Source organism: Capsicum annuum, chromosome 3, assembly GCF_002878395.1.
Source record: "Capsicum annuum cultivar UCD-10X-F1 chromosome 3, UCD10Xv1.1, whole genome shotgun sequence".
Lineage (NCBI taxonomy): Eukaryota > Viridiplantae > Streptophyta > Magnoliopsida > Solanales > Solanaceae > Capsicum > Capsicum annuum.
In genome coordinates this window covers 248,685,361-248,712,388 of record NC_061113.1, presented here as the reverse complement: position 1 = coordinate 248,712,388, position 27,028 = coordinate 248,685,361, and the positions used below count along the sequence as shown (strand labels likewise).

At 32.9% G+C, this 27,028-nt stretch overlaps 1 protein-coding gene across 1 annotated transcript; it reads right to left on the bottom strand.

Moving 5' to 3' along the window:
- Positions 1–17,162: 17,162 nt before the first annotated feature.
- Positions 17,163–24,838, bottom strand: LOC107864841 (putative F-box protein At1g65770). The gene is made up of 2 exons (XM_047409750.1): positions 24,114–24,838; positions 17,163–17,622 (listed from the first exon to the last, which is right to left on the bottom strand). The coding sequence occupies exons 1-2, from the start codon at positions 24,836–24,838 to the stop codon at positions 17,163–17,165; spliced, it is 1,185 nt and encodes a 394-aa protein (XP_047265706.1).
- Positions 24,839–27,028: the final 2,190 nt, after the last annotated feature.

Genomic DNA, 27,028 nt, shown 5'->3' with positions numbered 1-27,028 from the left:
TAAATTTGGATTAATGATATGATTATAACTTTTTTATAAAAAGATTGATTATATGTTGCAACAGATAGATTATCTGATGCAACAGGTTGTTTATTTGTTGCAATAAATGATATATTTGTTGTCGTACATGAGTTATCTAATGCAATAGATATGCAATCTGTTGTCACAATCCAATAAAAACGGTTGTTGGAAAGAACTAATTAATAGCTTGATTTAATTAAGTCATTATTTTTCACAGAAAACAATAAGTAAAAAATGAAAAATACAATTTATAACCGTAAAAAAATAATTATTTAATTTGAATAATTGAAGTTAATATTAAATAGGCGACATTTCTTTTCATAGAAAATATTTTTGTTTTTAAATTTATTTTATTAATTTATATAATAAAAAAAGAAAAATTGAATTAATGATATGATGATAATTCTTTTTAAAAAAAGATAGATTATATGTTGCAACAGATAAATTATATGATGCAACAGGTTGTTTATTTGTTGCAACAGATAATATATCTGTTGTCACAGATGAGTTATCTGATGCAACAGATATAGAATCTGCTATCACAACTCAATAAAAGCGGTTCTTGGAAAGAACTAATTAATAATAATAATTTGAAAAGTCATGACTTATCACAATTTTGCTTAATTTAATTAAGTCATAACTTTTCACAGTAATCAAGAATGTCATTAATGGAGGTGAACAGTTGTGCCTTTTTGCCTAACTCATTCAAGTTCAATCATCTATAAATAGGTCCTTCCTTACTCAATCGTTCATTCTACTACACTCTAGAGGCTCTATTTATTTCTTGCTCTTGTTACACCTTTAACTACTTTCTCTTCAAGGACTTGATAATTTTTCCCTGTCTTTGATAAGTTTTTTTCGTGCTATTTGTATAAATATATGTTGTATTACATCCGGATTCTTTTCTTTACTTTTTTTTTTTAAAAGTTTTTTGGTCAATTTATGCGTGTTCTAGATATGGCTGATCCAAAGTGGGATGTCGCTATTTTACGAGATGCCATGCGGAAATGTAACACCCCAATTTTCTGATGCGGAATGCTACACGGTGCTTATGACTCCGAAGGATCACAAGCTAACTCATGACTGATATCTGTACCTATACACTGCATAATATACTTGTAAAATACGGAAAACATAAACAATAGGTCATAAGGTTCAACTGAATAAAGAAACTGTCAAAATATGACATCCATGTGGGTAGCAAATACCCAAAACAACTGAATCTGAACTGAATCTGAATACTAAATCTGAAAACCTCTAAGTACTGTCTGAATAAGGAGTTGAAGGAACATGTCTCCAACTAACTCCGTAAACTGAAAACTAACTGAATTAATAAATGAATAAATCAAGTAATATCGTCCTCAAATAAAGAGGACTCACTGCAACTCTGTGTGCTGAATGCGATTGCTACTGCTGGTCTAGAACTCGTGTCTCTGAACCTATGGTGTAACATGAAAAGAAAGCACCATAGCGCAAATGTGTTAGTACAACTGGAGTACTGAGTATACGAGTGAGGTAGGCTAATGCAAAGGGTTTACATGCATGAATAATGCTAACTGACTGACTGATATGAACGTAAGAGTGCAAACATACATACATAGTAACTGAGATCGTGAGTACGTGATAGCTAAATCTGTACGCTAATACATGGCTAAGAATGTAGTTTTGATAGCATGGGGGACTGTATCTGATAGTCCTGAATCTGATGGAACTGTCTGAGTTCCGTACTATAACTGAGATTTGACTGTTGATTTGACTGTATCTAACAGTCCTGGTATACGGATATCTGAAGAACTGTCTGAGTTCTTTTACTGATACTGAGTCTGAAACTGTGGGAGGTAGTTATTTAACCGACATGCCCCATGTATGCTAAAATAGCTAAACTGGGACCCAATCGCTACCCTGATTGGAAGGGTGTCAATACTGTGCCATGGGTAAAGACATGCTGTGAGTGACCCTCAAATTTGGCAGCGTCCCCAAAAGAGAACGGCGGATGTCCGCCCCATCAACCCTCAAGCTGGCAGTGTTGATGTCTCAACCTATGCTGGCTACATAGTTCTGGAACGCAAGGATTGCTTCTAAGAATCACACCTTCATCTGAAGCAGGTGAATTCCCATCCTTGGGTTCGCTCGGTGCTAAATCCTACTCCCATCTGAAGAGACTGAACATGACTTAACTGACTATACATGAACTGGGTTTACTGAATTTCCGTTGACTGACGGAATAATTTTGATAACTGACTGAGATCATAAGGTTTCTGAGGTTTCCTGAGTCACACGACTGACTAAATTCTATGAAACGTGGCTTGACTGAAGATATGTGACAACATGACATGGCTCTAGGCACACAGCTATAGTTTCGGATACGAATACCTCCAGGACTAGATAGAAGGAAACTGACACACATGATATGACTTGATCACAAAATTTGAGTCCACAATTCATAATATCATAAGTAAGGGATAGTGTACTTCATGAGTCTATTCAACATCTCAAACATGGTAGGGAAAGCATGGATATATTTCGTGTACATGTTCTATAGTTCCATTATCCCACATGCTTCACACCACAACAATAGCAACACATAAATAACATGGAATTCATATTGAGTGTGTAGCTAATATGGACTTGTCATTTAGGTATCATAAAATCATGTAAATATGGACTTCTAGCATCCTAGGAATTTTAACAAACACCTTGCATGCACACCTTGGGCATAGGTTTTCTCAACAAATGTTAATCATCTTGAACCACCCAAGTTCATGGGTTTTAATCACAAACATGCATACTTCATGGAAATCATCTTAAAATAATATTCTGAAGTTTAAACAATGGTCATTGACATGAACAACATCACATAGCAACATGAAAATCAAAGTTTCTCATTTAAAATCACGGTTCTTGAACTCTATGAACGAAAGGGGTCCATAGATGAACACTACGCATACCTGACTGACTCAAGGTTCTTGATGTTTTTGAACTAGAAGAATTTGAAATCCTTTGATTCTTGAAGAAGATTGAGTCTTGGTCTTGAAGATTTAATTTAGGAAGAAACCCTAGTTGTTTGTAGTGAAAGAATGATGAAAAGTGGCTGAAATCAGGTGTAATTGGGTTTATATAGACGAGTGGTAAGTTACCAAAATACCCCTGTTAAAACGACCTAGAAATAAACTGAACGTGGCGTGTGATGGTCCGACTGATGATCCGTCAAGATCTTGGTGAACCGTCATTTAGCCCGTCAGACATGGACCAGAAATGGGCTTCACTGGATAAGGGTTGATGGTAGGAGTGACGGTCCGTCACATATCTGGTGGTCCGTCAACTCATCCGTCACACCTTATCCAGAATGTGGCTCAACTGGCATGGCTTTGACGGTCCAAGTAGTGGTCCGTCACTAAGTTGACGGTTCGTAAACTTGGCTGTCAGGCCTTAACCAGAATGGGGCCTTCTGCCTTGGAAGTGACGGTCCAAGTGGTGGTCCGTCACTAGTTTGACGGTTTGCCAACTGGGCCGTCGCACCTGGGTGATTCTGACAGTTCTGAGTAAAACGTCCATAACTCCTTCAGCTGATGTCGGATTTGGACGAAATTAGTATCGTTGGAAAGACAACTCAATTTTCCACATAATAGAAAGTGAAAATCTCAAAAATACTGGATGTACAAAAATAGATTTACATTTCAAAGTAAGTCCTAGAATTCTTGAGATGATTTCTAGCTAGGAAAAGGCACGGGTATTACAGGAAATTACAGAAGAAGGTTCATGACCTGCAGTGAGAGTTGACTGCCGTCAGAGTAAGTATGCTGCGGGAGATCTGCAGGCGAAGGTGAGCGCTGCTGCTGCCGATTGAAGATTAGTCGGCTAACAATAAAAATAATAATGATGATGATAATAATAATAATTAGATTATTTTTTTTCTTTTACCTGTGTATTTTTATTTTTTTTTAATAAAAAATTTATGTTTGATCCACTTTGACGTTTTAATTCTTATTTAATTTTCATTCTGTCTATTTCTTATTCTCAATAACTTGAATCCAGTATCAATAGAAAGAGAGCAACATATGGGTTATCTGTTTGGTTTGGGTTTGAGACAGGAGCTATATTGTGTTGTTCAAAATAGAATATTTATCTGTTGCAACAGAATAATTATTTGTTGCAACAGAAGAACATTGTTGTAACAGATATATATTTTGTTGCAATAGATTACTTGTCTTTCGAAACAGATAACTAATCTGGTGCAACAGATTAATTATCTATTGAAACATATTACTAATTTGTTGCAACAGATTAATTGTCAATACCCATCTGTTTGATTCATATTACGGGCACCTAGAACCATAAACATGAATTCCACATGAGTCTTCTGTTGCAACAGAATATTTATCTGGTGCCACAGATAATGGATCTGTTTAAACAGATTGCTCTTATGTTGCATTCATGTTCGCGTGCTAGCTATTGTTGAAAAAACAGCAACACTAGCAGTTACTCAGATGACAAATTTAACTAAAAAACGTAATTTGACTTACCAAAGTCTTCTATCAAGTAAATACCAAAGTTGAAAGTGATGTAAGAAACAAAATTTGACCTAAGAAATTGGTCAAAAAACAGCAGTTGTGGTAACAACAACAATAATGGTCAACAAGAAGAATATGAAGATCATAATGAAGTATAAGATGATGATAATGAATTAGAAGATGATGAATAAAGCAGCAACAACAATGAACAACAAAAATCGCGAAGAGGGAGAAAACAACAACGGATGAGAAGAGAGGAAAACACACCTTTTTTCTTTCGTTTTCCGTTATATTAACTAACATTTGGATCAAAATATAAATTTAAAAACTTGTGGGTTATTTTGAAATTTTCTAAACGTTCTTAATCAATAATTAAGTAATTGTCACTTCCACTCAATTATTAAGACTTTTGTCACCTACACCTCATATTAAAACTTTTTTGTCACCTACAGTCCAAAGCCCCAAATATCACGTAGCATATTATTAGATCATTTTTAAATAAAAAAATATAAAAACGTTATAATTAAAAGATAAAGTTTAATTGATATCTAAAATGCATGTTTTTCTTTATTACAAAAATTTTAAACTTGAAGAACAATAAATGAAAAGAAAAAACATAAAATTTTAGTTTATACCATAAAAATATATAAGTCTAAATTCAATCAAATTTAATTTTATTTGTCTATCCATTGGATAACATATTCATTTTTAAATTCAAATTTCAATACAGATTAACTCTTTATTAGATAAACTTAAAATTCAATCAATTTGGTTATCTTATTATTTAAACTCTTTAATTTTGAAAATAAAATCAATATTCAGACTATTATTATGTAACCTATGATGTATTGAAGGTAGCCTTAATGGATTGTATATGAGACCGATGTAGCTTAGTATATTTTTTTTCTCCATCATATTTATACGTTTTTTCCCTTTCTCACAAATAAGCTGTACTTATTTTAAACTTTTCATATGCTTTTCCCTTTTTGTTCTCTTTTATGTTTTTTTATCAGCTTTTAGTTTATAAGATTTTTAAACTTGAAAAACAATAAATGAAAAAAAAAAAAAACATAAAATTTTAATTTGTACTGTAAAAATATATAAATCTAAATTCCATCAAATTTTATTTTATTTGTCGATCCATTATATAACATATTCATTTTTTAAATTCAAATTTCAATACAGATTAACTCTTTATTAGATAAACTTAAAATTCAATCAATTTGCTTATCTTATTATTTAAACTCTTTAATTTTGAAAATAAAATCAATATGCAGACTATTATTATGTAATCCATGATGTGTTGAAGATAGCCTTCATGGATTGTATATGAGCTCGATGTAGCTTTGTATATTTTTTTTCTCCATCATATTTATACGTTTTTCCCTTTCTCACAAATAAACTGTACTTATTTTAAACGTTTCATATGCTTTTCCCTTTTTGTTCTCTTTTATGTTTTTTTCATTAGCTTTTAGTTTACAGGATTTTTAAACTTGAAGAATAATAAATAAATAAAGAAATAAAGAAATAAAGAAATAAATAAAAAACATAAAATTTTAGTTTGTACCGTAAAAATATATAGGTCTAAATGCAATCAAATTTAATTTTATTTGTCCATCCATTAGATAACATATTCATTTTTAAATTCAAATTTTAATACAGATTAACTTTTTATTAGATAAACTTAAAATTCAATCAATTTGGTTATCTTATTCTTTTTACTCTTTAATTTTCAAAACAAAAAATAAAATTAAACTCATAAATAACTTAAAACAAGAAAGATAGCATATTATCGGGGAATATTATTATTTTGAAGCAAAATTAAAAGATATTGTCTCTTAGATTTTAGATTATCCCAATATTAAATGATAAATTTTGATGTCGTTAATTCATTATAATCTAATAAAGTTGAATTTTGAAAAATTAAAATAAAAGATTATTTTAAATTTAATATAAAAAAGTAGAAAATACATATTTATAGGTTACATAAATATGTACAAAAATCATTCATGATATTGACAATTATTTTTTTGATATCGTAAATTTATATTTATGTTATAATATCTTAATTTTTGATAATTAAGCTTCGATTAATTGATAAATTGGACTGATTTGTTCTTCATGTCTCAATATTCATATGTTTTAGATCATATTTTGAGAAAATCTTTTTTTAATTATAACGAGTAAAGTCTTAAATTGTGTATACCAAGTAGTTATAATCCTAACAAATAACGAAATTAATGAATATTCGAATATCAAATATAAGTAATTTAGATTAGAAACTCAACATTCTATATTTTGAAAAAGAGAAGAAAACTCAACTAGCATGGCGTGTAATATAACACAAGAATCAATTTAAAGTTAGACTAGATAGAAGTAGTTAAAGAAAATATGAAAATATGTACTTGATCATTAAAGAAAATAAAGAAAATATGAAAACTAAAAGTTTTTTTTTTATATATAATTACATGATTTTCTTTACTCATATAAAGTTGATTAGAAGTATGGGGAAGGAAAATATTAACAATCTTGTTATGAAATAAGAAAGAACAAAGAAGAAGAGTAGAGAGAATAGAGAGAGTAATTCTTATTTCTTCTCTTGAGGGATAATTTACAATGAAGGAAACCCTTCTATTTATAGGGAGAATTTGCCCCTAGTTTCACACTAAAAGACAAATACATCAAATCCTGATAGACATCAAATAGGTCTTGATAGACATTTACTATAATTGACATATATCATAACACTCCCCCTTGAATGTCTAACAATACGCATATAGATTACCTTACTAAAAACCTTACAAGGAAAATCCAGTGGGACAAAACCTCGTAAGGGAAAAAGAGTACAACACGTATTAGCTCCCCTAATAAGAATTTCCTTAAACCTTTGCATTCCGATCTTGTGCACCATCTTCTTGAAAGTTGTAGTTGGAAGAGACTTGGTGAATAAGTCAGCCACATTGTCACTTGAACGAATCTGTTGTATGTCAATATCACCATTCTTTTGGAGCTCATGTGTATAGAAGAGCTTTGGCGAAATGTGCTTCGTTCTATCTCCTTTTATGAATTCTCCTTTAAGTTGTGCTATGCATGCTGCATTATCATCATATAAAATCATGGGTACTTTGTCACATTTCAAGCCACATTTTTCTCGAATGAGATGTATTATGGACCTCAACCACACACACTCTCAGCTTGCTTCATAAATAGTTATAATCTCAGCGTGATTCGATGAAGAGGCTACGATAGACTGCTTTGCTGATCTCCAAGATATGGCAGTACCCCCACATATGAATACATAGCCTGTTTGAGATCGATCTTTATGCGATTCGGATAAGTACCCAGCATCATCATAACCAATAAGATTGGAACTGTAATCTTTAGAATAAAATAAGCCCATATCGGTAGTTCCCTTTAGATACCGTAATATGTGTTTGATACCATTCCAATGTCTCTTAGTAGGAGCAGAACTATACCTTGCTAGCAAATTTACTGAAAATACAATATCAGGCCTTGTAGTATTTACAATATACATTAGTGCACCAATTGCACTAAGATATGGTATTTCAGGACCAAGGAGTTCCTCATTTTTTTTCTTGAGGTCGAAATGGATCCTTATTCACATCAAGTGATCGAACAACCATCGGAGTACTTAATGGATGTGCTCCATCCATATAGAATTGTTTCAACACCTTTTCTGTGTAGACAGATTGATGAACAAAGATGTCGTTTGTCAAATGCTCAATTTGCAAACCAAGGCATAACTTTGTCTTTCCGAGATCTTTCATCTCAAATTCTTTCTTTAGGTAATCAATTGTCTTTTGAAGCTCTATTAGTGCTCCAATAAGGTTGATGTCATCGACATAGACAACAAGTATAACAAACTCCGACGTTGTTTTCTTTATAAAAATACATGGGCAAATTTCATCATTCGTATAACCTTCTTTAGATAAATATTCACTAAGACGGTTATACCACATGCGTCCAGATTGCTTCAAACCATACAATGATCTTTGCAATCTAATAGAATGCATTTCCTGAGGCTTTGAACTATATGGTTTCGGCATTTTAAATTCTTCAGAAATTTTCATGTATTTCTCATTATCAAGTAATCCATATAGATAGTTTGTTACCACATCCATCAAATGTATTTTAAGTCTCTCATAGACAGTGAAACTAATAAGATAACGCAATGTTATTGCATCCATAACTGCTGAATATGTCTCATCATAATCGACACCAGGACGTTGTGAAAATCCCTGTGCAACAAGGCATGCTTTATAGCTTTGTATTTTATTTTTCTTATTTTTTTTCGCAAAAACACCCATTTATAGCCAACGGGCTTAACACCATCAGGTGTTTGAGTTATAGGTCCAAAACTTCACTTTTGGCAAGTGAATTCAATTCAGATTGAATTGTTTCTTGCCATTTTGGCCAGTCATTTATTTATCGACATTCTGTGACAGATCGAGGTTCAAGATCCTCACTGTCTTGCATGATTTTCGTTGCAACATTATATGCAAAGACATAATTCACTATTATTTCATATCGATTCAAATTAGTTTCAACATCACTTGAATTTATGGATAGTTCCTCATTTTCTTGAGTCTCAGGCTTATTGATTCCTTCAGAGATATCAACATTGCTCAAATCTTGAACTTTCATATGTGGATCTTTCGTAGTGTCATCTTGATCATTTGTTTTTTTTCTAAGATTTCGATCCTTAGAACCTAATGGTCTGCCACGCTTCAAGCGTGCTTTAGATTCATTTGCTATGACACTAGTGGATGATCCTTTAGGGACATCAATTCGAATTAGGACATTCTCTGTAGGAATATGTGATTTAGTGATCCTTTTCAAATCTGTAAATGCATTCGGCATTTGATTTGCAATTCTCTGCAGATGAATAATCTGTTGTACTTCTTGCTCACAAATAAAAGCATGTGGATCAAGATGAGATAGTGATGGATTTTTCCACAAAATTTCTCTTTTGATATCACTATCTTCTCCCCCCTAATTTTGGGAAAAGTATCTCATCAAACCGATAATCTGCAAATCGAGCAGTGAACATATTTCCCGTTAATGGTTCAAGATAGCGAATAATAGATGGTGATTCAAACCCAACATAAATTCCTAACCTTCTTTGGGGGCCCATCTTGGTGCGGTTTGGTGGTGCTATAGGCACATATACACCGCACCCAAAAGTTTTCAAGTGAGATATATTAGACTCTTGATCCAAAATCAATTGCAATGGAGAAAATTTATGATAATTTGTCGGTCTAATACGAACAAATGTTGCAGCATGCAAAATTGCATGACCCCAAACAGAAGTAGGCAACTTAGTTTTCATCAGTAATGGTCTTGCTATCAACTGCAGAGATTTAATTAATGACTCAGCAAGGCCATTTTGAGTGTGAACATGGGGTACAGGATGTTCCACTCTTATCCCAATCGATAAGTAATAGTCATTAAATGCTTGAGATGAAAATTCTACAATATTATCAAGGCGAATAGACTTAATTTGATTATCAGGAAATTGAGCCCGTAATCGTATTATTTGTCCCAATAATTTTGCAAATGTCAAGTTGCGAGATGACAAAAGGCATACATGAGACCATCTAGAAGAAGCATCTATTAGGACCATGAAGTATCCAATCGACCTACTTGGTGGGTGAATTGGTCCACAAATGTCCCCATGTATGCGTTCCAAGAACGCGGGGAACTCAATCCCAACTTTTGTTGTCATGGTCTCACAATCAGCTTGCCTTGATAACAAGCATTACATGAAAATTCACCATTCGAAAGAACCTTCAAGTTCTTTAATGGATGCCCATTTGAATTTTCTATTATTCATCTCATCATTATTGATCCTGGATGTCCCAGATGATCATGCCAAAGTACGAAAGTCTTGGAATCAGTAAACTTTCGGTTTACTATAGAATGTGTCTCAATTGCACAAATCTTTGTCCAATACAGGCCAGAAGATAAAGCAGGAAACTTTTCAACAACACATGTCTGCCCAGAGACATTCTTGGTGATACCAAGATATTCAAGATTCATCTCATCAAATGTCTTGATATGATAACCATTTTCACGGATATCTTTAAAACTTATCAAGTTTCTCCGAGACTTAGGAGAAAACATGGCATTATTTATGATGAGTTTAGTTCTGTTGGGCAAGATTATAATGGCTTTTCCAAAGCCTTCAATCAAATTAGCACTATCAGAAATTGTAGTAATATTAATCTTGCCCATGTTTAGATGAGAGAAATATTTCTTATCTTTGAATATCATATGTGTAGTGCCAGAATCAATCAAACAAATATTTTTTTGAAAATTATGCATATCTTCAACCAAATAAAATATATATTAAGTATTTGTACAAAGTGAAGCTTATAAGAAATTGTTAATCACAAAAAAATAATATGTCCAAATTAAAAACTATTGAATATAATATTTGATAAAGAATGTAATATATTATTATTATTATAATTAATAATATGGAATATTAACTTACAATAATATAATATTGTTATATTATATTTGTTCAGGACATGGATATGCAAAAACAATATAATATTACTATGTTATACTTGATAAAGAATATGATAATATTATTGTATTATATAATATGGATAATTAATGATAATATGTATGTGGACATTATAAAAAAAAAAAAGGCAAATAATATATTGATCAATAGTACTATCGTAGCCGTCGTTTTAACATGCAAACAATATTAACATGCAAATAATTTGTCCCTTTTTTTTTCAGAAACGTGTAGTACTGAAAAAGCAATAGTATTGTTATTTTTTTTTCTTTCAACAAAAAAAATGGAAAAATTAAAACTCAATTTAATTTAATAATAAATTATAATAATGTAATTGATATAATCAATAATAATCAAAAACTAATAATCATGCAAACAACTACTTTTAAATGATTCTTTATTCACTAACTCTTATCAATAAAAATAAAACTAAATTAAAAATCATTCATTCTTCCATGTTTACGGAACCATCACCAATCAAGTGATCAATCTTTCCTTCAGGGTGCTCGTAAAAGTCTGCTACATCTAAGCATGTGATGTCAACATTATTTTCAGAGAGAAAGTTAACCTCGGGATTTCTATCTTTCTTCTTTAATGATGCTTAATAAAGATCAACCCAGTGCTTGAGAGCACGACATTCACGTGAATAATGTCGTTTTCCTCCACATCGAAAACAAGTAACTGCTTCATGTTTCTCATCTTTTCTCTTTTTGTTTGATGAATGATTAACACCTGGAACAAGGTTTCTTTCTTGGTCATTGTGACCACGACCACGACCATGTCCACTACCAGGGCCGTGACCTTTTCCACGCCTAGCATGGTGAGCGTGCACATCATTCACTTCAGGGAATGGTGCAGATCCAGTTGGTCGGTTCTTGTGATTTTTCATCAACAAATCATTATTTTGTTCAGCCACGAGAAGATGAGAACTCAGTTCAGTATGCTTCTTGAAACCTTTTCTCGATATTATTGCTGTAAGAGCACATTCGAGACATGAAAAGTGGAGAGCGTCTTTTCCATCATATCATTATCATTGACCGTCTCTCCACAAAGTTTCAATTAAGAAGAAATTCTGAACATGACAGAATTGTATTCATGAACAGACTTGTAGTCTTGAAATCTTAGATGCATCCACTCATATTGTGCTTTCGGGAGGATGACCATCTTTAAGTGGTCAAACCTTTCTTTTAGGCTATTCTACAATATGAGTGGATCCTTAGTAGTAAGGTACTCAATTTTCAGAACTTCGTCAAGATGATGACGCAAGAAAATCATAGTCTTAGCACGATTTTGACTAGATGTTGTATTTTCATTCTTTATGGCGTCTCCAAGACCCATAGCATCTAGGTGGATTTCAGCATCCAATACCCATGAAATATAGTTCTTGCCCGAACTTTGAAGGGCAACGAACTCACACTTCGTAAGATTGTTAGCCATATGAAAAAAGGGAAGAAAAATAATAATACCTTAGCCTTAGCCTTCAAATTTGAGATGGTAGAATCTCGTGCTGATAACGTGTTATGAAATAAGAAAGAATAAAGAAGAAGAGTAGAGAGAATAGATAGAGTAATTCTTATTTCTTCTCTTGAGGGATGGTTTACAATGAAGGAAACCCTTCTATTTATAGGAGAAATTTGCCCCTAGTTTCACACTAAAAGACAAATACATCAAATTCTGATACTCATCAAATAGATCTTAATAGACATTCACTATAATTGATATATATCATAACAAATCTAATATTTTTAAATTATGAATGATTGTTTTTTACTCATTTAAATTTGATTACAAGTGGGAGAGTAGGGTAGGAGAAATATAAAAAAAATAATATCTTTAAATCGTATATATATATATATATGATTGTTTTTCATAAAGATTTGGTTAGATGTAGGGTTGAAATTTTTTTATAAAACAAATTGAGGGGTAGGGGCTGGGACGAGACTTTTTTTGAAAGACAAATTGAGGAGTGGGGTGGAGATGGTGGTAGGGGTGGGAGGTGGTTGAGGGTAGAGAAAAAAATTATTTTGTTTTTATATTTTGTCGAGAAACAATATCATAATTGATTCTTTTTTAAGATGGTAAAATTTAACATGCTCGAACAAGACATCTCAACATGATATTAAAAATATTATTTTAATATTATCCACGCATTGCGCAGATACGTACACTAGTTACATTCATGCAAGAGTGAAGAGCCTATGTTTGAAGAGAAGACTTAGAATAACAATCAGAGCTCATTGATTTTCTTAGCCATACTCCACCGCAATTCACCAATCTGACGCCACCACAGAAAAAAAATCTCCCACCACCATCTTAAGCCATGCTATATGTATAATATTCAGCAAATGTCGAATAATTTATATCCACATGATTGGTATTTAATGCTTTTGTTTTGAATGTTTTGTTTAACAATCAGGCCTACTCATTGATTTCATTAATTTTCTTAGCCTTGTTCCACCGCAATCCACCAATATCCACCAAAAAAAAATAAATTCCGACAACCATCTTAAGCCATCCCATACATTTAAATATTTAGCAGCAATATGCTCGTACTACAAAATAGTCTCCTTAAGTCCTATTTATTGTATGTTCGTTTATATAGTAGTGTTCAAAACTTTTCAAATTCGGTAATTATATGGGAAAGCAATCCTTTCAAATTTTATAATTAAGTGAATGCATGCACATAAATATGTAACTGAAATCATTTATTTAGAAGAAAATAAATGAAATAAATATCAATAATTAATGAGCCAAGAAATATATATATATATATATATATATATATATATATATATGTGTGTGTGTGTGTGTGTGTGTGTGTATGTATATATTATTGATTTAGTTCACACATCACTCTTTTGAACAAGTTACTTACTTTTACACGGATATATTACATTTTTTTAGTACATCACTTAATTTTATATATTCAAACTTTTAATAGAGAGAAGGTAAAATCAGAAATTTATGTAATTATTTAAAAGAGTTGAGATATTAAATAGCCATGATAAGTTAAGTAGTGATATTATGTAATTTTTCCATACAATATTGATGATGCACTAAACCGATAGTCCAAGATATAATGTGTACATAGGGTAATCCGGACAAATAGTTGAAAGCATAAAGCGTGTGTATAGACCAAACTAAACGACTTAGGTTATTATAAAGTTTTCAATACGGGTCGGCTTAGTCACACGAATTTTGGAATTTGACAGGCCAAACGACTGGCTGTCAAGCTGATGGGCCTAAAAACTTCCAAATTCACACCATTACTTTATAGGTTACGAACCTCACATGCCAGTCGACTTTTTAAAAAATAATATTTTATAATTTAATTTTAGAAGGTTAATAAACATAAATATATACTAGACAATATTACATAATTAAGTCTCCAATATCTCAAAAATTAGCGAAATAAATAACTTTTGACATGATATTTTTCGAACCAAATAAAAGTACTGATAAGCAATCTAAATAGTTAATGAATAACAATATAATTGATAATTAAAAATATTAACCTAATTTTGTTTCATTATATCAAAATAAAACCTAAAAATGTCAATATTTCATTCATTAAAAATAAAAATGAACTTCTCAAGAAAAGCTCTCGTGGTACTTATTGTGTATCCAACATCATCACTTTATCTTCATCAAGCATCTTTGTATCAACTTTTGATAAATCTGTCTCAAAATCTTCATTTTCATCTACAATTATATACAATATTAATTGATTAAACATTAAGAAATTACTTAAACCTAGCTAGTACTACTTAAATAAATTTTGAGTGGACTTAAACTCTTTTTATTATTTTTAGTACTTTGTTTTATTTTTAAATTATTTATTATTTGACTGGCGGATCGATCCACGAGTTAACCCAACCCACATTGCTCAACCTCTATGAGCCACAGGCTTATTCAGGTTGAGTTAAAAAGCCATGTTCTTAAATGGACCGCAAAAATTGAAGCCCAACTCAATCAAATTACAGATCGGGTCGAATCAGCCCAACGAACCTGACCCATATTAACAGCTCTAGGTGATGGTGCCAAACTAAAGAATATAGTATATGTATATTTGTATAAGATATATACTACCTATATTCTATGTATACATTTTGTCAACCAGATATGAGGCCATAATTTACTCAATTTCAAATCATAATTCAAGAGATATTTCTTACTTTTTAAAATTTTGTACGTAATCCAATTGAGTAACCATATGTCTTATTTTCCACAAAGATTGGCAGAAAAAGCAATGAAGGATAGACCCATGAACATGTACCATCAAGGTATAATATGGCAATTACCCCCTTAAGTAATCTGTTTTGTCTGGACTACTATCAATAGTGAGAACCTCACACACACAAGTCTATCTCTAAAAAAGGAGAAATCTTGACCTCTTACTGCAGATGCTTTAAGTGCTTCAATGAACGCAGAAAAAACAGTTCATATTTGCCTTCAGTGGCCTAAATTAAAGCATCTTGTCCATTATTCAACACAAAATGAATGATGTCATATACCAAGGATGCAACCAGATATAGGGACGGAATAGAGGAAGAAACAATTCAAGATATGGAAAGGAAGGAGAAAGCAAAGAAGCCTCAATCAACCACTCAAATATAAATGACTCCCCGGCCCCTTCTTTAGATCGAAGGATATATATGAAACATATATTTTTATTGAGTTCCTTGGCTCATTCAGGAACTACAATAGTAAAGAGAGATGTTCTGCAAGAATATGCTCTTACTCCTTACATTCTTGGTTTCAACTCTTAACTATATCAATGCCACTCATTGACGTTCATTTATTTAAATACTAAGGGTCGTCGTATAAGGAACTTTGCGTCTTGAAGGCTGTTTATCTCAGTCTGTTGCCCGCAAAAGATTCATCTATTTATAGAGAACTTAAGGAACAATTTGGCAACACAAAATAAGCTGACAAGTTTCCTTTTAAGATGAAATTACCAATATATTTACTACAATTAGGGGAAAGGACGTGTTCCTAGCAATGCCAATTTTGCTTCCAGCAGTTTTCCAGTTAATCAGGATTATGTAGAGGGCCATTTATAAAACCACATTCCACTACTAGCTTATCATAATTCTACTTGTGTAAATGCTATATAAGAGCAACAAGGAGAAAAGCAGCAATGGCACTCCAAAGATCGAGTAAAAGGGCAGCTTGGTGCACTAAAGCTCCCGTTATGCGCAGGGTCTAGGGAAAATGTTCATAACAAGACCATCAGCTTTGCTAATGAAACCCAGTCGAAGTATTAAGTAACATCTCCAAAAAGCGCAATGGTCTCATCAACTATTTTCAGTTCCTCTTGGTGCAGAGATCGAGATTCAAGAATTTACTTTAAGCTACAGCTGGATATGTTGGAGAAGGAAGACATGGAAGTGCTTACAAGGTCGGAGTTGTTAAACATCGGTCACTAGGATTAGGGTAGGGTAGGTTCAAAGGATAATGTCAAGGAGGATTAGACGATACATCAACTGAACATCCTCATTCTTTTTCCCCTTGTTGCTTCTAAAGTTCCAAGCAAGAGACGCTAATGATTATATATATAACAACAGGATGACAGTCGCTTTAAGCATCCGTCATATAATTTGGTCTTTCTGCGTAAAACTCACTATATTTTAGCTTGTAATATGTCAATTCCCATTTGAAATTCAAGCAGTTGAAGAATTAGCTTCAAAACACTTAAATTGAAGCATAGTAATAGAAAGCATCTTATACCCACCTCCTTTTTCTATAGACATGTAGAAGATGGTAACACCGCCTAGTAAAGGTGACTGCATCTCAATATCAGGCTGGGCACTTTCTTTCTCTTCAATTCGTTACAAGGAAAAAGATGAAAGACAAGTTCTTTCCAGTTGAGGATCATTAGATATTGAACAACTTCTAGCAGCATTCCAATACAACAAAATTAAGGAAGTATAACAACTAATAGGAATATCTTTTGTCCAATTATATGAAACAAGAAAAATTCAACAACCAGTCTGAAGGTAAATGATACTGTAACTATTTAAATTAAAAGCATTCGATAGTAACATATAGCATAACAAACAGAATAAATAAAGGACTCGCTACAAAGTTGGTGTTACCCAAATAGGAGGACAAAACCAACTGAGGGAAACACCATCGTAATGCGGCTGGATGCTGCCATCTGCTACGTTGAACACCCCCATGTCCAAGCCGCCTCCTTCTTCATAGCAGGTATATGATTCAAAACAGTCGTCTGTAAAATAAATATGATTGGGTTTGATTCCTGGAAATTGAGAAGCTTGGACTGAAAGAGAAGCATTAGCACCCAAAAAAAAAGCCATGTCTCTTAATTCATTGGTTTCAGTCACTTTGCCAGCAGCTAAATCCACCTGGAAAACTCGAAAATCTGTTGTCCCATATGTGAACTCACCATCCCCCAACAATTCGCGTTCATCCGGCCTGAGCGTCAATGGAAAGCTTTCGCAATCATCTTCGATTGGCCTAACTAGAACACCATATCGCGAAATTACAAATAATGATCCTAGTGATTCTAGGATGTACGGTTTGTTATTTTCCACAATACGGGTACGTAGAATCTGTATAATAGAATAACAACTTCAACTCGAGTTCAAGTATGAACAAGAACACAATGAAGTTGAACAAATACCCTCAACACAAGATCAAAATGATCTTTACAAGAGTTGTATTTTATATTTCAGAAATATAGATGAAACAGAAATTGTTAAGGCCAAGTCGTCCGAATTCACGGACTCTCCTTAAGGAATAATTCCCCTCACTGTACCCGAGGTTATGGAATCTTCCTCCCAAGATAAAATGGCCTTCAATCCGACTATAGCGGTACCTCAAATAGGCAGATTCTTCTAACACACTCACGGTTTGAATGATCACACTTAGAGTATTTTTAAGAAGAAGAAGAAGCTTGTAATTCTGAAAATTTTCTCTGTTTTTCTTTTTCTTTACCTGTGGATGAAAACCAGGTTATTTATAGCCACAAGATGCCCCTTTGAAAGGAGGCATTGGTTCAATTTAGAGGTGTGTGTCTTTTCCTGAAAATACATGTCTGTTTACTTAAACCATTGCAGTAATTTTTTGAAACAGTACACCATTTCGTGAAACATTGCATCAGTTCAAAACAGTGTTGCAGCAGTTTGTGAAGCAGTGCACTGCTCACGCGAAACAGTGCTACTGTTCACATAACAGTGCTACTGTTCACGCGAAACAGTCACTGTTCACGCGTCAGTTTGTGAAGCAGTGCACTGTTCATGCAAAACAGTGCTACTGTTCACGTACAATGCTACTGTTCACGCGAAACGGTCACTGTTCACGCGTTCCTGCATGTTTTAACATTTTCATTCACACCCTTTCATTACTATGAACCCAACAATCCCCCACATGAATGGGGAATGGCTATTATTTTCGTAAAACTTTTATGGACAAGTATGTGATCATCAAGCAAAGACTGATTGCATCTGGATAAGTGGGTTTCCCTTTGAACTTTCCATAGTGAACATGCATCGGATGCACTCGGTCAATCGGTAGATTTGATATCTTTGAACCTTCGAGCTTTAATATACATCTATACAATACATGTCACATAACCATCCTTTTACTGTTTATGGTTCTTACGGTTTTGTTCTTTTCAGCCATGAACACGTCCCATTTTTCATGAGAGCTTAGAGAATAGGCCTTTACTAACATTCTCTTTGAAGCAGTTTTCACTTCGCACACACATAGGTGATTTCTAAACATTCAATCCTGTAGATTAAACTATTTCGTCAAATCTGCCAAATTTAGATAAGCATTAAAAGACTTTTCACCTTAAATCTTATCCTTGTTTACTATACATTGTCTACATCATGAGAATGGGTTGGGTAATTGACAATGTTGAACCTGTCAGATACAACTTTGTTTGATCTCCTTGAACCTAGCTCTTGGGATCTCCAGTCTTCTAGGTAGAGTTACCGCCATGCTGACTTGTCCTAGACCTTAAATTCATTCCCTTGGATGTTCTTTCCACTCCTTCTCTAGATAGGCCTTTTGTAAGTGGATCCGACACATTATCCTTTGACTTTACATAATCTATAGTGATAATTCCACTAGAGAGAAGTTCTCTAACGGTATTATGTCTTCGTCTTATATGACGAGATTTACTGTTATACATCATGCTCCCTGCCCTACCTATTGCTGCTTGGCTATCACAGTGTATACATACTGGTGCCACTGGCTTGGGCCAATACGGAATATCTTTCAAGAAATTTCTAAGCCATTCTGCTTCTTCACCGGCTTTATCTAATGCGATAAATTCAAATTCCATTATAGAGCGAGCGATACAAGTCTGTTTGGATGATTTCCAAGAAACTGCTTCTCCACCGATAGTAAATACATATCCACTTGTAGATTTTACTTCGTTCGATCCGGTGATTCAATTTGCATCATTATATCCTTCAAGTACCGCAGGATATTTATTATAATGCAGAGCATAATTTTGAGTGTATTTAAGATACCCCAAAACTCTTTTCATTGCCATCCAGTGAGTTTTGTTGGGATTACTCATGTAACAACTCAATTTACTGATAGCGCGTGCTATATCTGGTCGTGTACAGTTCATTATATACATTAAACATCCCAATACTCTTGCATACTCCAATTGCGAGTCACTTTCACCTTCATTCTTACGAAGTGCAAAGCTCACATCTAATGGAGTCTTGGCAATACCGAATTCCATATACTTGAACTTGTCAAGTACCTTTTCGATATAATGAGACTGTGACAATGCCAACCCTTGTGGAGTTCGATGGATTCTTATACCTAAGATCACATCTGTAACTCCAAGGTCCTTTATATTAAACTTGCTCTCGAGCATTCATTTTGTTGCATTTATGTCAGAAATGTCTCTACTGATGATCAACACATCATCCACATATAAACATACAATGACTTTGTGATTTAGAGTGTCTTTAATATAAACAGATTTATCACATTCATTTATTTTGAATCCGTTTGCCAACATGGTTTGGTCAAACTATGCATGCCATCGTTTTGGTGTTTGCTTTAGTCCATATAATGACTTAATAAGTTTACACACCTTGTTTTCCTTTCCTGGAACCACAAAACCCTCAGGTTGTTCCATGTAAATTTCTTCCTTCAAATCTCCATTTAGGAATGCGGTTTTTACATCCATTTGATGAATTTGAAGATCATATACCGCCGCCAAGGCAATTAACATTAGAATCGAGGTTATCCTTGTTACTAGCAAGTATGTATCAAAGTAATCAAGGCCTTCCTTTTGTTTGAAGCCTTTTACTACAAGTCTTGCCTTGTATTTGTCAATAGTACCATTCGCCTTCATTTTCCTTTTGAAGATCCATTTAGAACCTAAAGGTTTATTTCTGAGAGGAAGGTCAACCAATTCCCATTTATGGTTGCTTAAGATTGAATCTATTTCACTATTGACTACCTCTTTCCAAAAGGATGAGTCTGACGAAGACATCGCTTCTTTAAATGTTTAAGGCTCATTTTCTAAGAGAAATGTTACAAAATCCGATCCAAACAAAGTTGACGTGTACTACGTTTTGAATTTTCTTCATTATGTACATTCTCACTTGGTTCATCTCCAGGTCGTTTGGAACCTCCACTAGACTGTTCGTGTCTAATTTTATACGGGTAAATGTTTTCAAAGAATTCAACATTGTCTGATTCAATTACCATATTTTCTCTAATATCCGAATGTTCAGATTTATGAACCAAAAATTGACATGCTTTACTACTTTTAGCATATCCTATAAACACGCAGTTCACCGTTTTAGGTCCTATTTTAACCCTTTTAGGTGTAGGAGCTTGAACCATCGCTAGACACCCCCACACTTTGATATATTTCAAGTTAGGTTTCCTTCCTTTCCAATTTTCGTAAGGAATTGATTGTGTCTTACTATAGGGAACTCTGTTAAGTATACGATTGACCGTAAAGATAACCTCCCCCCATAAGTTTTGCGGTAAACCAGAACTTATAAGTAAGGCATTCATCATTTCCTTCAAAGTTTGATTTTTCCTTTTCGCAATTCCATTAGATTGAAGTGAATACGAGGCCGTAGTTTGATGGATTATTCCATTCTCTACACATATTTACGCAAAGGGAGATTCATATTCTCCGCCCCTATCACTTCTTATCATTTTGATCTTTTTGTCTAACTGATTTTCAACTTCAGTTTTATATTGCCTAAACGCATCTATTGCTTCATCCTTACTATTTAGCAAGTAGACATAACAATATCTAGTGCAATCGTCAATAAAAGTTATGAAATGCTTTTTTCCACCACGAGATGGTGTTGACTTCATATCACAACTGTTAGTGTGTATTAAGTCTAAGGGATTAGAATTCCTTTCAATAGACTTATAAGGATGCTTTGCATACTACGATTTCACACACGTTTGACACTTTGATTTATTGCACTCAAAGTTTGGCAAAACTTCTAAGTTAATCAGTTTTCGTAATGTTTTGTAATTAACATGGCCTAAAAGTTTATGCCATAAATCATAAGACTCAAGCAAATAAGACGAATTCGAACTTTTATTCATTTCAACAGTCATTACATTCATCTTATAAAGGCCCTTCGTGAGATAGCCTTTTTATACATACATTTCTCCTTTGCTAACTACAATTTTTCCAGAAATGGTTACACATTTAAATCCGTTCTTATCTAGGAGTGAAATAGAAATTAAGTTCCTACATAACTTCGGAACATATAGCACATTATTCAGTGTCAAGACCTTGTCGGAAGTCATCTTTAGGTAAATTTTTTCTGTTCCCTCCACCTTAGTAGTAGCGGAGTTGGCCATGTAAAGCATTTCTTCTGCTTGAGCCAGAGCAAATGATGAGAACAACTCTTTGTTTGCGCAAACATGGCGTATGGCACCAGAATCCATCCACCATTCGCGTGGATTTCCCACCAAGTTTCATTCCGTGAACATAGCACACAAATCATCATATTCTTTGTTGGACTCAATCATGTTCGCTTGGTCCTTTTTCTTGTCTTTCTTCAGGGCTCGACAATCTGTAGACTTGTGGTCAATTTTGCCACAATTGAAGCATTTTTCCTTGAACCTTTTCTTGGGTTGATTGCTTCCATGTTCAACTTTCTTTCTTTTCTTCGAGTTGTTTTGGCCATCTTCTACAATATGTGCTCCACTCATTGTAGAATTTCCCTTTGACCTTCTTTCGGCAGCTTTATTGTCCTCTTCAATACGAAGACGGACGATAAGATCTTCAACAGTCATCTCTTTGTGCTTATGTTTTAAGTAGTTTTTGAAGTCTTTCCACAAAGGTGGTAGTTTCTCAACTATTGCTGCTACTTGGAAAGAACCTACAAAACAGTTTATATGAGTTTTAAGAACATTTTTAATTTGTTCAACTACGATATTTTTCAAAAATATACCTTCTGCTAGGAGATCATGTATGATGACTTGCAACTCCTGTACTTGAGAGACAACAGATTTGCTATCAATCATTTTGAAGTCCAGGAACCGTGCAGTAAGGAATTTCTTAATTTCCGCATCCTCTATTTTATATTTATGTTCAAGTTCCCTTTACAGTTCCTTTGATGTCTTGGTTCCACTATAGACATTATAGAGGTCGTCTTGGAGACCACTCAGAATATAGTTCCTGCAAAGAAAATCCGAATGTTTCCAAGCTTCTACAATAACGAAGCGGTTCTTGTCCGAGGTTCCCTCGGGCACCTAGGGAGCGTCTTCGCTAGTGAACCATTGTAGACATAAAGTGGTGAGGTAAAAGAACATCTTTTGTTACCACCGCTTGAAGTCGATGCCAGAAAATTTTTCGGACTTCTCCGCCGATGCCATCGTTGGCGGAACATTTGTGCGACTTGATATGACAATATTATTTGCCCCCATAGACGTTGTCGCATCCATCATTTGACTTTTAGTTGTCATTTTTCCTGTCACCACAAGACAGAAAACTTAGTATTTTCCAGAATACTATTTATAAAGTTAAGTAACTTGAAACTCTTCTTCTTGTTTCTAGTTAACGATGAAGTTTTTATTACTTCGAATCGTCAACAGAGTGAACCTTAACTTGTGATGAAGATTTTATGTCTTCTAATCACTAGTTAAGTTCAAGAGGAGTAGAAAGCCTAAGCTTTAATCTCCAAAAACAAGCAATACAGATTCTGTAAGAAAAAAATTATTCCTTAATATTGTTATTTTCCACAATACGGGTACGTAGAATCTGTATAATAGAATAACAACTTCAACTCGAGTTCAAGTATGAACAAAAACACAATGAAGTTGAACAAATACCCTCAACACAAGATCAAAATGATCTTTACAAGAGGTGTATTTTATATTTCAGAAATATAGATGAAACAGAAATTGTTAAGGCCAAGTCGTCCGAATTCACGGACTTTCCTTAAGGAATAATTCCCCTCACTGTACCCTAGGTTATGGAATCTTCCTCCCAGGATAAAATGGCCTTCAATCCGATTATAGCGGTACCTCAAATAGGCGGATTCTTCTAACAAACTCACGGTTTGAATGATCACACTTAGAGTATTTTTAAGAAGAAGAAGAAGCTTGTAATTCTGAAAATTTTCTCTGTGTTTCTTTTTCTTTACCTATGGATGAAAACCAGGTTATTTATAGCCACAAGATGCCCCTTGGAAAGGAGGCATTGGTTCAATTTAGAGGTGTGTGTCTTTTCCTGAAAATACATGTCTGTTTACTTAAACCATTGCAGTAATTTTTTGAAACAGTACACCATTTCGTGAAACATTGCATCAGTTCAAAACAGTGTTGCAGCAGTTCGTGAAGCAGTGCACTGTTCACGTGAAACAGTGCTATTGTTCACACGAAACAGTCACTGTTCATGCGTCAGTTTGTGAAGCAGTGCACTGTTCACGCGAAACAGTGCTACTATTCACGTAACAATGCTACTGTTCACGCGAAACAGTCACTGTTCACGTGTTCTTGCATGTTTTAACATTTCCATTCACACCCTTTCATTACTATTAACCCAACACAATTGTTCTACAAATTCTTGAGGTTCAAATGGTATCTGCGCAATGACATGACCTCCAAGGCCAACAAAATCATCAACATCACAAACTAGTAATTCACCCGAATGACTCACGGTATAAATTTTGCCATTAAAATACACCAAATCGGCAAATAGATTGTGCTGGGTTCCTTCCCAAATAACTCTAGTCCATCTCAAATCTCCAGGTCTCCAGAAACTGATGAACTTCATGTTTCTCTCAATGGCCATGACAACGTAATCGGATGTATGAGAAGGATTAGCTGACAAAACTGCCTTGCGAATAAAGGTCATCAGGTCAGTCGAGTGATCGTCATCATAATCTAAGGTGGTATTTTGATGGGGCAATTCAATGTGAACATCAGAGAAGGGATGTATCAGACTAATTTCACCCTCATCATCTCCTACTGTGATAAGCCAATCCATAGACTCCATACAACATTTTCTGCTGGCTTTTGGAATCCTCTTCTTCAAGATCGTGCCATCATAAAGGCTGAAGAATCTTCGAAAGGTATTTCCCTCATTGTCCTCTTCCTCCGCTAACATTAGCCATGGCAGGCCACTATTAAAGTTGTTCTTCGTGGCTGTAGAGTGCCAGGAGTTGCAGACAGTGCCAAATATTAGATAGTCTACAATCAGATTTAAACGAGTAGCTATTAGAACCAGCAAATCATGTGGAAGTTCCGACCAATCAGGCATCTCTTGCATCATGGCAAATCTATTTCTTAAGGATACAAAAGTACAGATCCCAGCCGCGTTATATAAACACCAGAGAGCATGACTTGTTTCGGCCCAACATTAACTTAAATTGATATTAGTTCAAATTATGAATTATAATACATGAATACACAAAATATATTGATTACTTGGAGGTATTTTGTAAGGAGCAAGTCTTACAAGATAATTATGTATTTCCTTACTAAGCCGCCATAAACATTATTTGTTTTCATTTTCTCCTTCGATTTTATTTGTCAACTTGTTCTTTGAAGTTAAACTAAATTAATATTTTAAATTCAAATTTTAAGTGTTTCAAAAATTATATAGAAAAAAAATACAGTTGTCATCTTTCATATTAATTTAAATTATTTAATTTTGAGAACACGATAAAACATACTTATGTAGATATTTTATTGAAATTTGCTTTTGTATATGTTTCTTCTATTCAAATGTGAAGTCGTTTGTTAGAGTGTATAAAAATAATGTTGATAGAATATATTAATAATGTTTGCATAAATAATGCTTGTATTAGTAATATTGATATTATTTATGCTAACATTATTTCTTATACACTTTTTAATGTACAGTGTACTGTATTAAAACTTGTATTTTCAATTTGATATATTTAAACCAAAGTTTAAAAAAAGATGAATTGCATATATACATCCTAGGATTCACCTGGGATCTAGCATGAGCTCAATATATATTTATTTGTCTCAATTTTTATGATACAAAATGAATTTAGATAATCAATCATACTTTTAATATGTTTTTAGATATTTTAAGTTGTTAATATTGTAATTTCTAATATTTTTATGTAATTTTTAAATAATATATGTTACTCTCTTTATCCAAACTTTTGTAACATTGATAGTCAATTATATTTTCAAAATAATCTAAGTTTTTAATTATTGTGATTTATAATAATTTTTCTTCTATTTCAATTTAAGTGACACTGATACAATTTCGAGAGTCAACCAAATATTTATATCATTTAATTTTTTTAAGTTGTTAATTATTGTGAATTACAGTATTTTTTAAGTATTTGTTAAAGATATAAAATAGATTAAACTATTTTAGATATTTAAATTTTTTAATTATTGTAATTTATAATATTTATCATGCAATTTTCAAAAAATATATGCTACTCTCCTTGTCTAGAGTTTGTGCACTGGTAGTTAATTATATTTCTTAAATAATTTTAATTTTTAATTATTGTGTAAAAATTTTCTACTCTAATTTAAATGACATGATGCTTAGATGAACATAATAATTAATTAGAGGTGATATAGTAAAATCACGATTGAAGCAGCGAAACAGACATGTCTTAAATGAGTTACAACAATAAATTAGAAATGATATAATAAAATTATTGTAAAAGATACTTGTGAAAAAAAGTAAGTGAAATCTCATATAAGAATTCAAGTTACTTTAAAACATCAAGAGTTAACTTAAAATTTTATATCTATTTTATCTTTTTTATTCAACATTATTTAATTATTTATTTATTTAATACTTAGATAACTTATAATAATTAATTAGAGGTGATATTTAATATAATTATGATTAAAGCCGCTGAAGCAGACATGTCATAAATGTCTATTCTATTGTTTTATTATCTATTATTAATTTTTTAATATATAAATAATTTATAATAATTAATCAGGAATGATATAGTAAAATCATAGAGCAAATAGTTCAAGCCAACAAGTTGACAGAGAGCTTTTTTAAGTACTTAGATGACTTATAATAATTAATTAGGGGTGATATTTAGTAAAATTACGATTAAAGCAGCTGAAGCAGACATGTCATAATTGTCTATTTGTTTTATTAAATATTATTAATTTTTTAATATATAAATAATTTATAATGATTAATTAAAAATGATACAATAAAAAGTAAAATTACGATTGAAGCAACTGAAATAGACATGTCATAAATGTCTATTTTTTTTAAAATTAAATATTTGTTTAATGTATAAATGACTTATAATAATTAATATAATAAAATCACGATTGAAGAAGTCGAAACAGGCAACATAAGCAGGCATATCAAAAAATTTTCTTCTATATATTAAAAAAGATTAAATTAGGTGAAATTGTAGTAACAAATAAGAAGGAAAGTAAATTATATGTTTGATATGAAATTAAATAAACAACAAAATTTATTTAATTGTATCAATTA

Coding starts and splice junctions, on each gene's coding strand:
- LOC107864841 (XM_047409750.1), bottom strand. CDS start 24,838: ATGATGCAAGAGATGCCTGATTGGTCGGAACTTCCACATGATTTGCTG. Junction 17,623..24,113: donor CAAGAATTTGTAGAACAATT/GTGTTGGGTTAA, acceptor AAATAACAAACC/GTACATCCTAGAATCACTAG.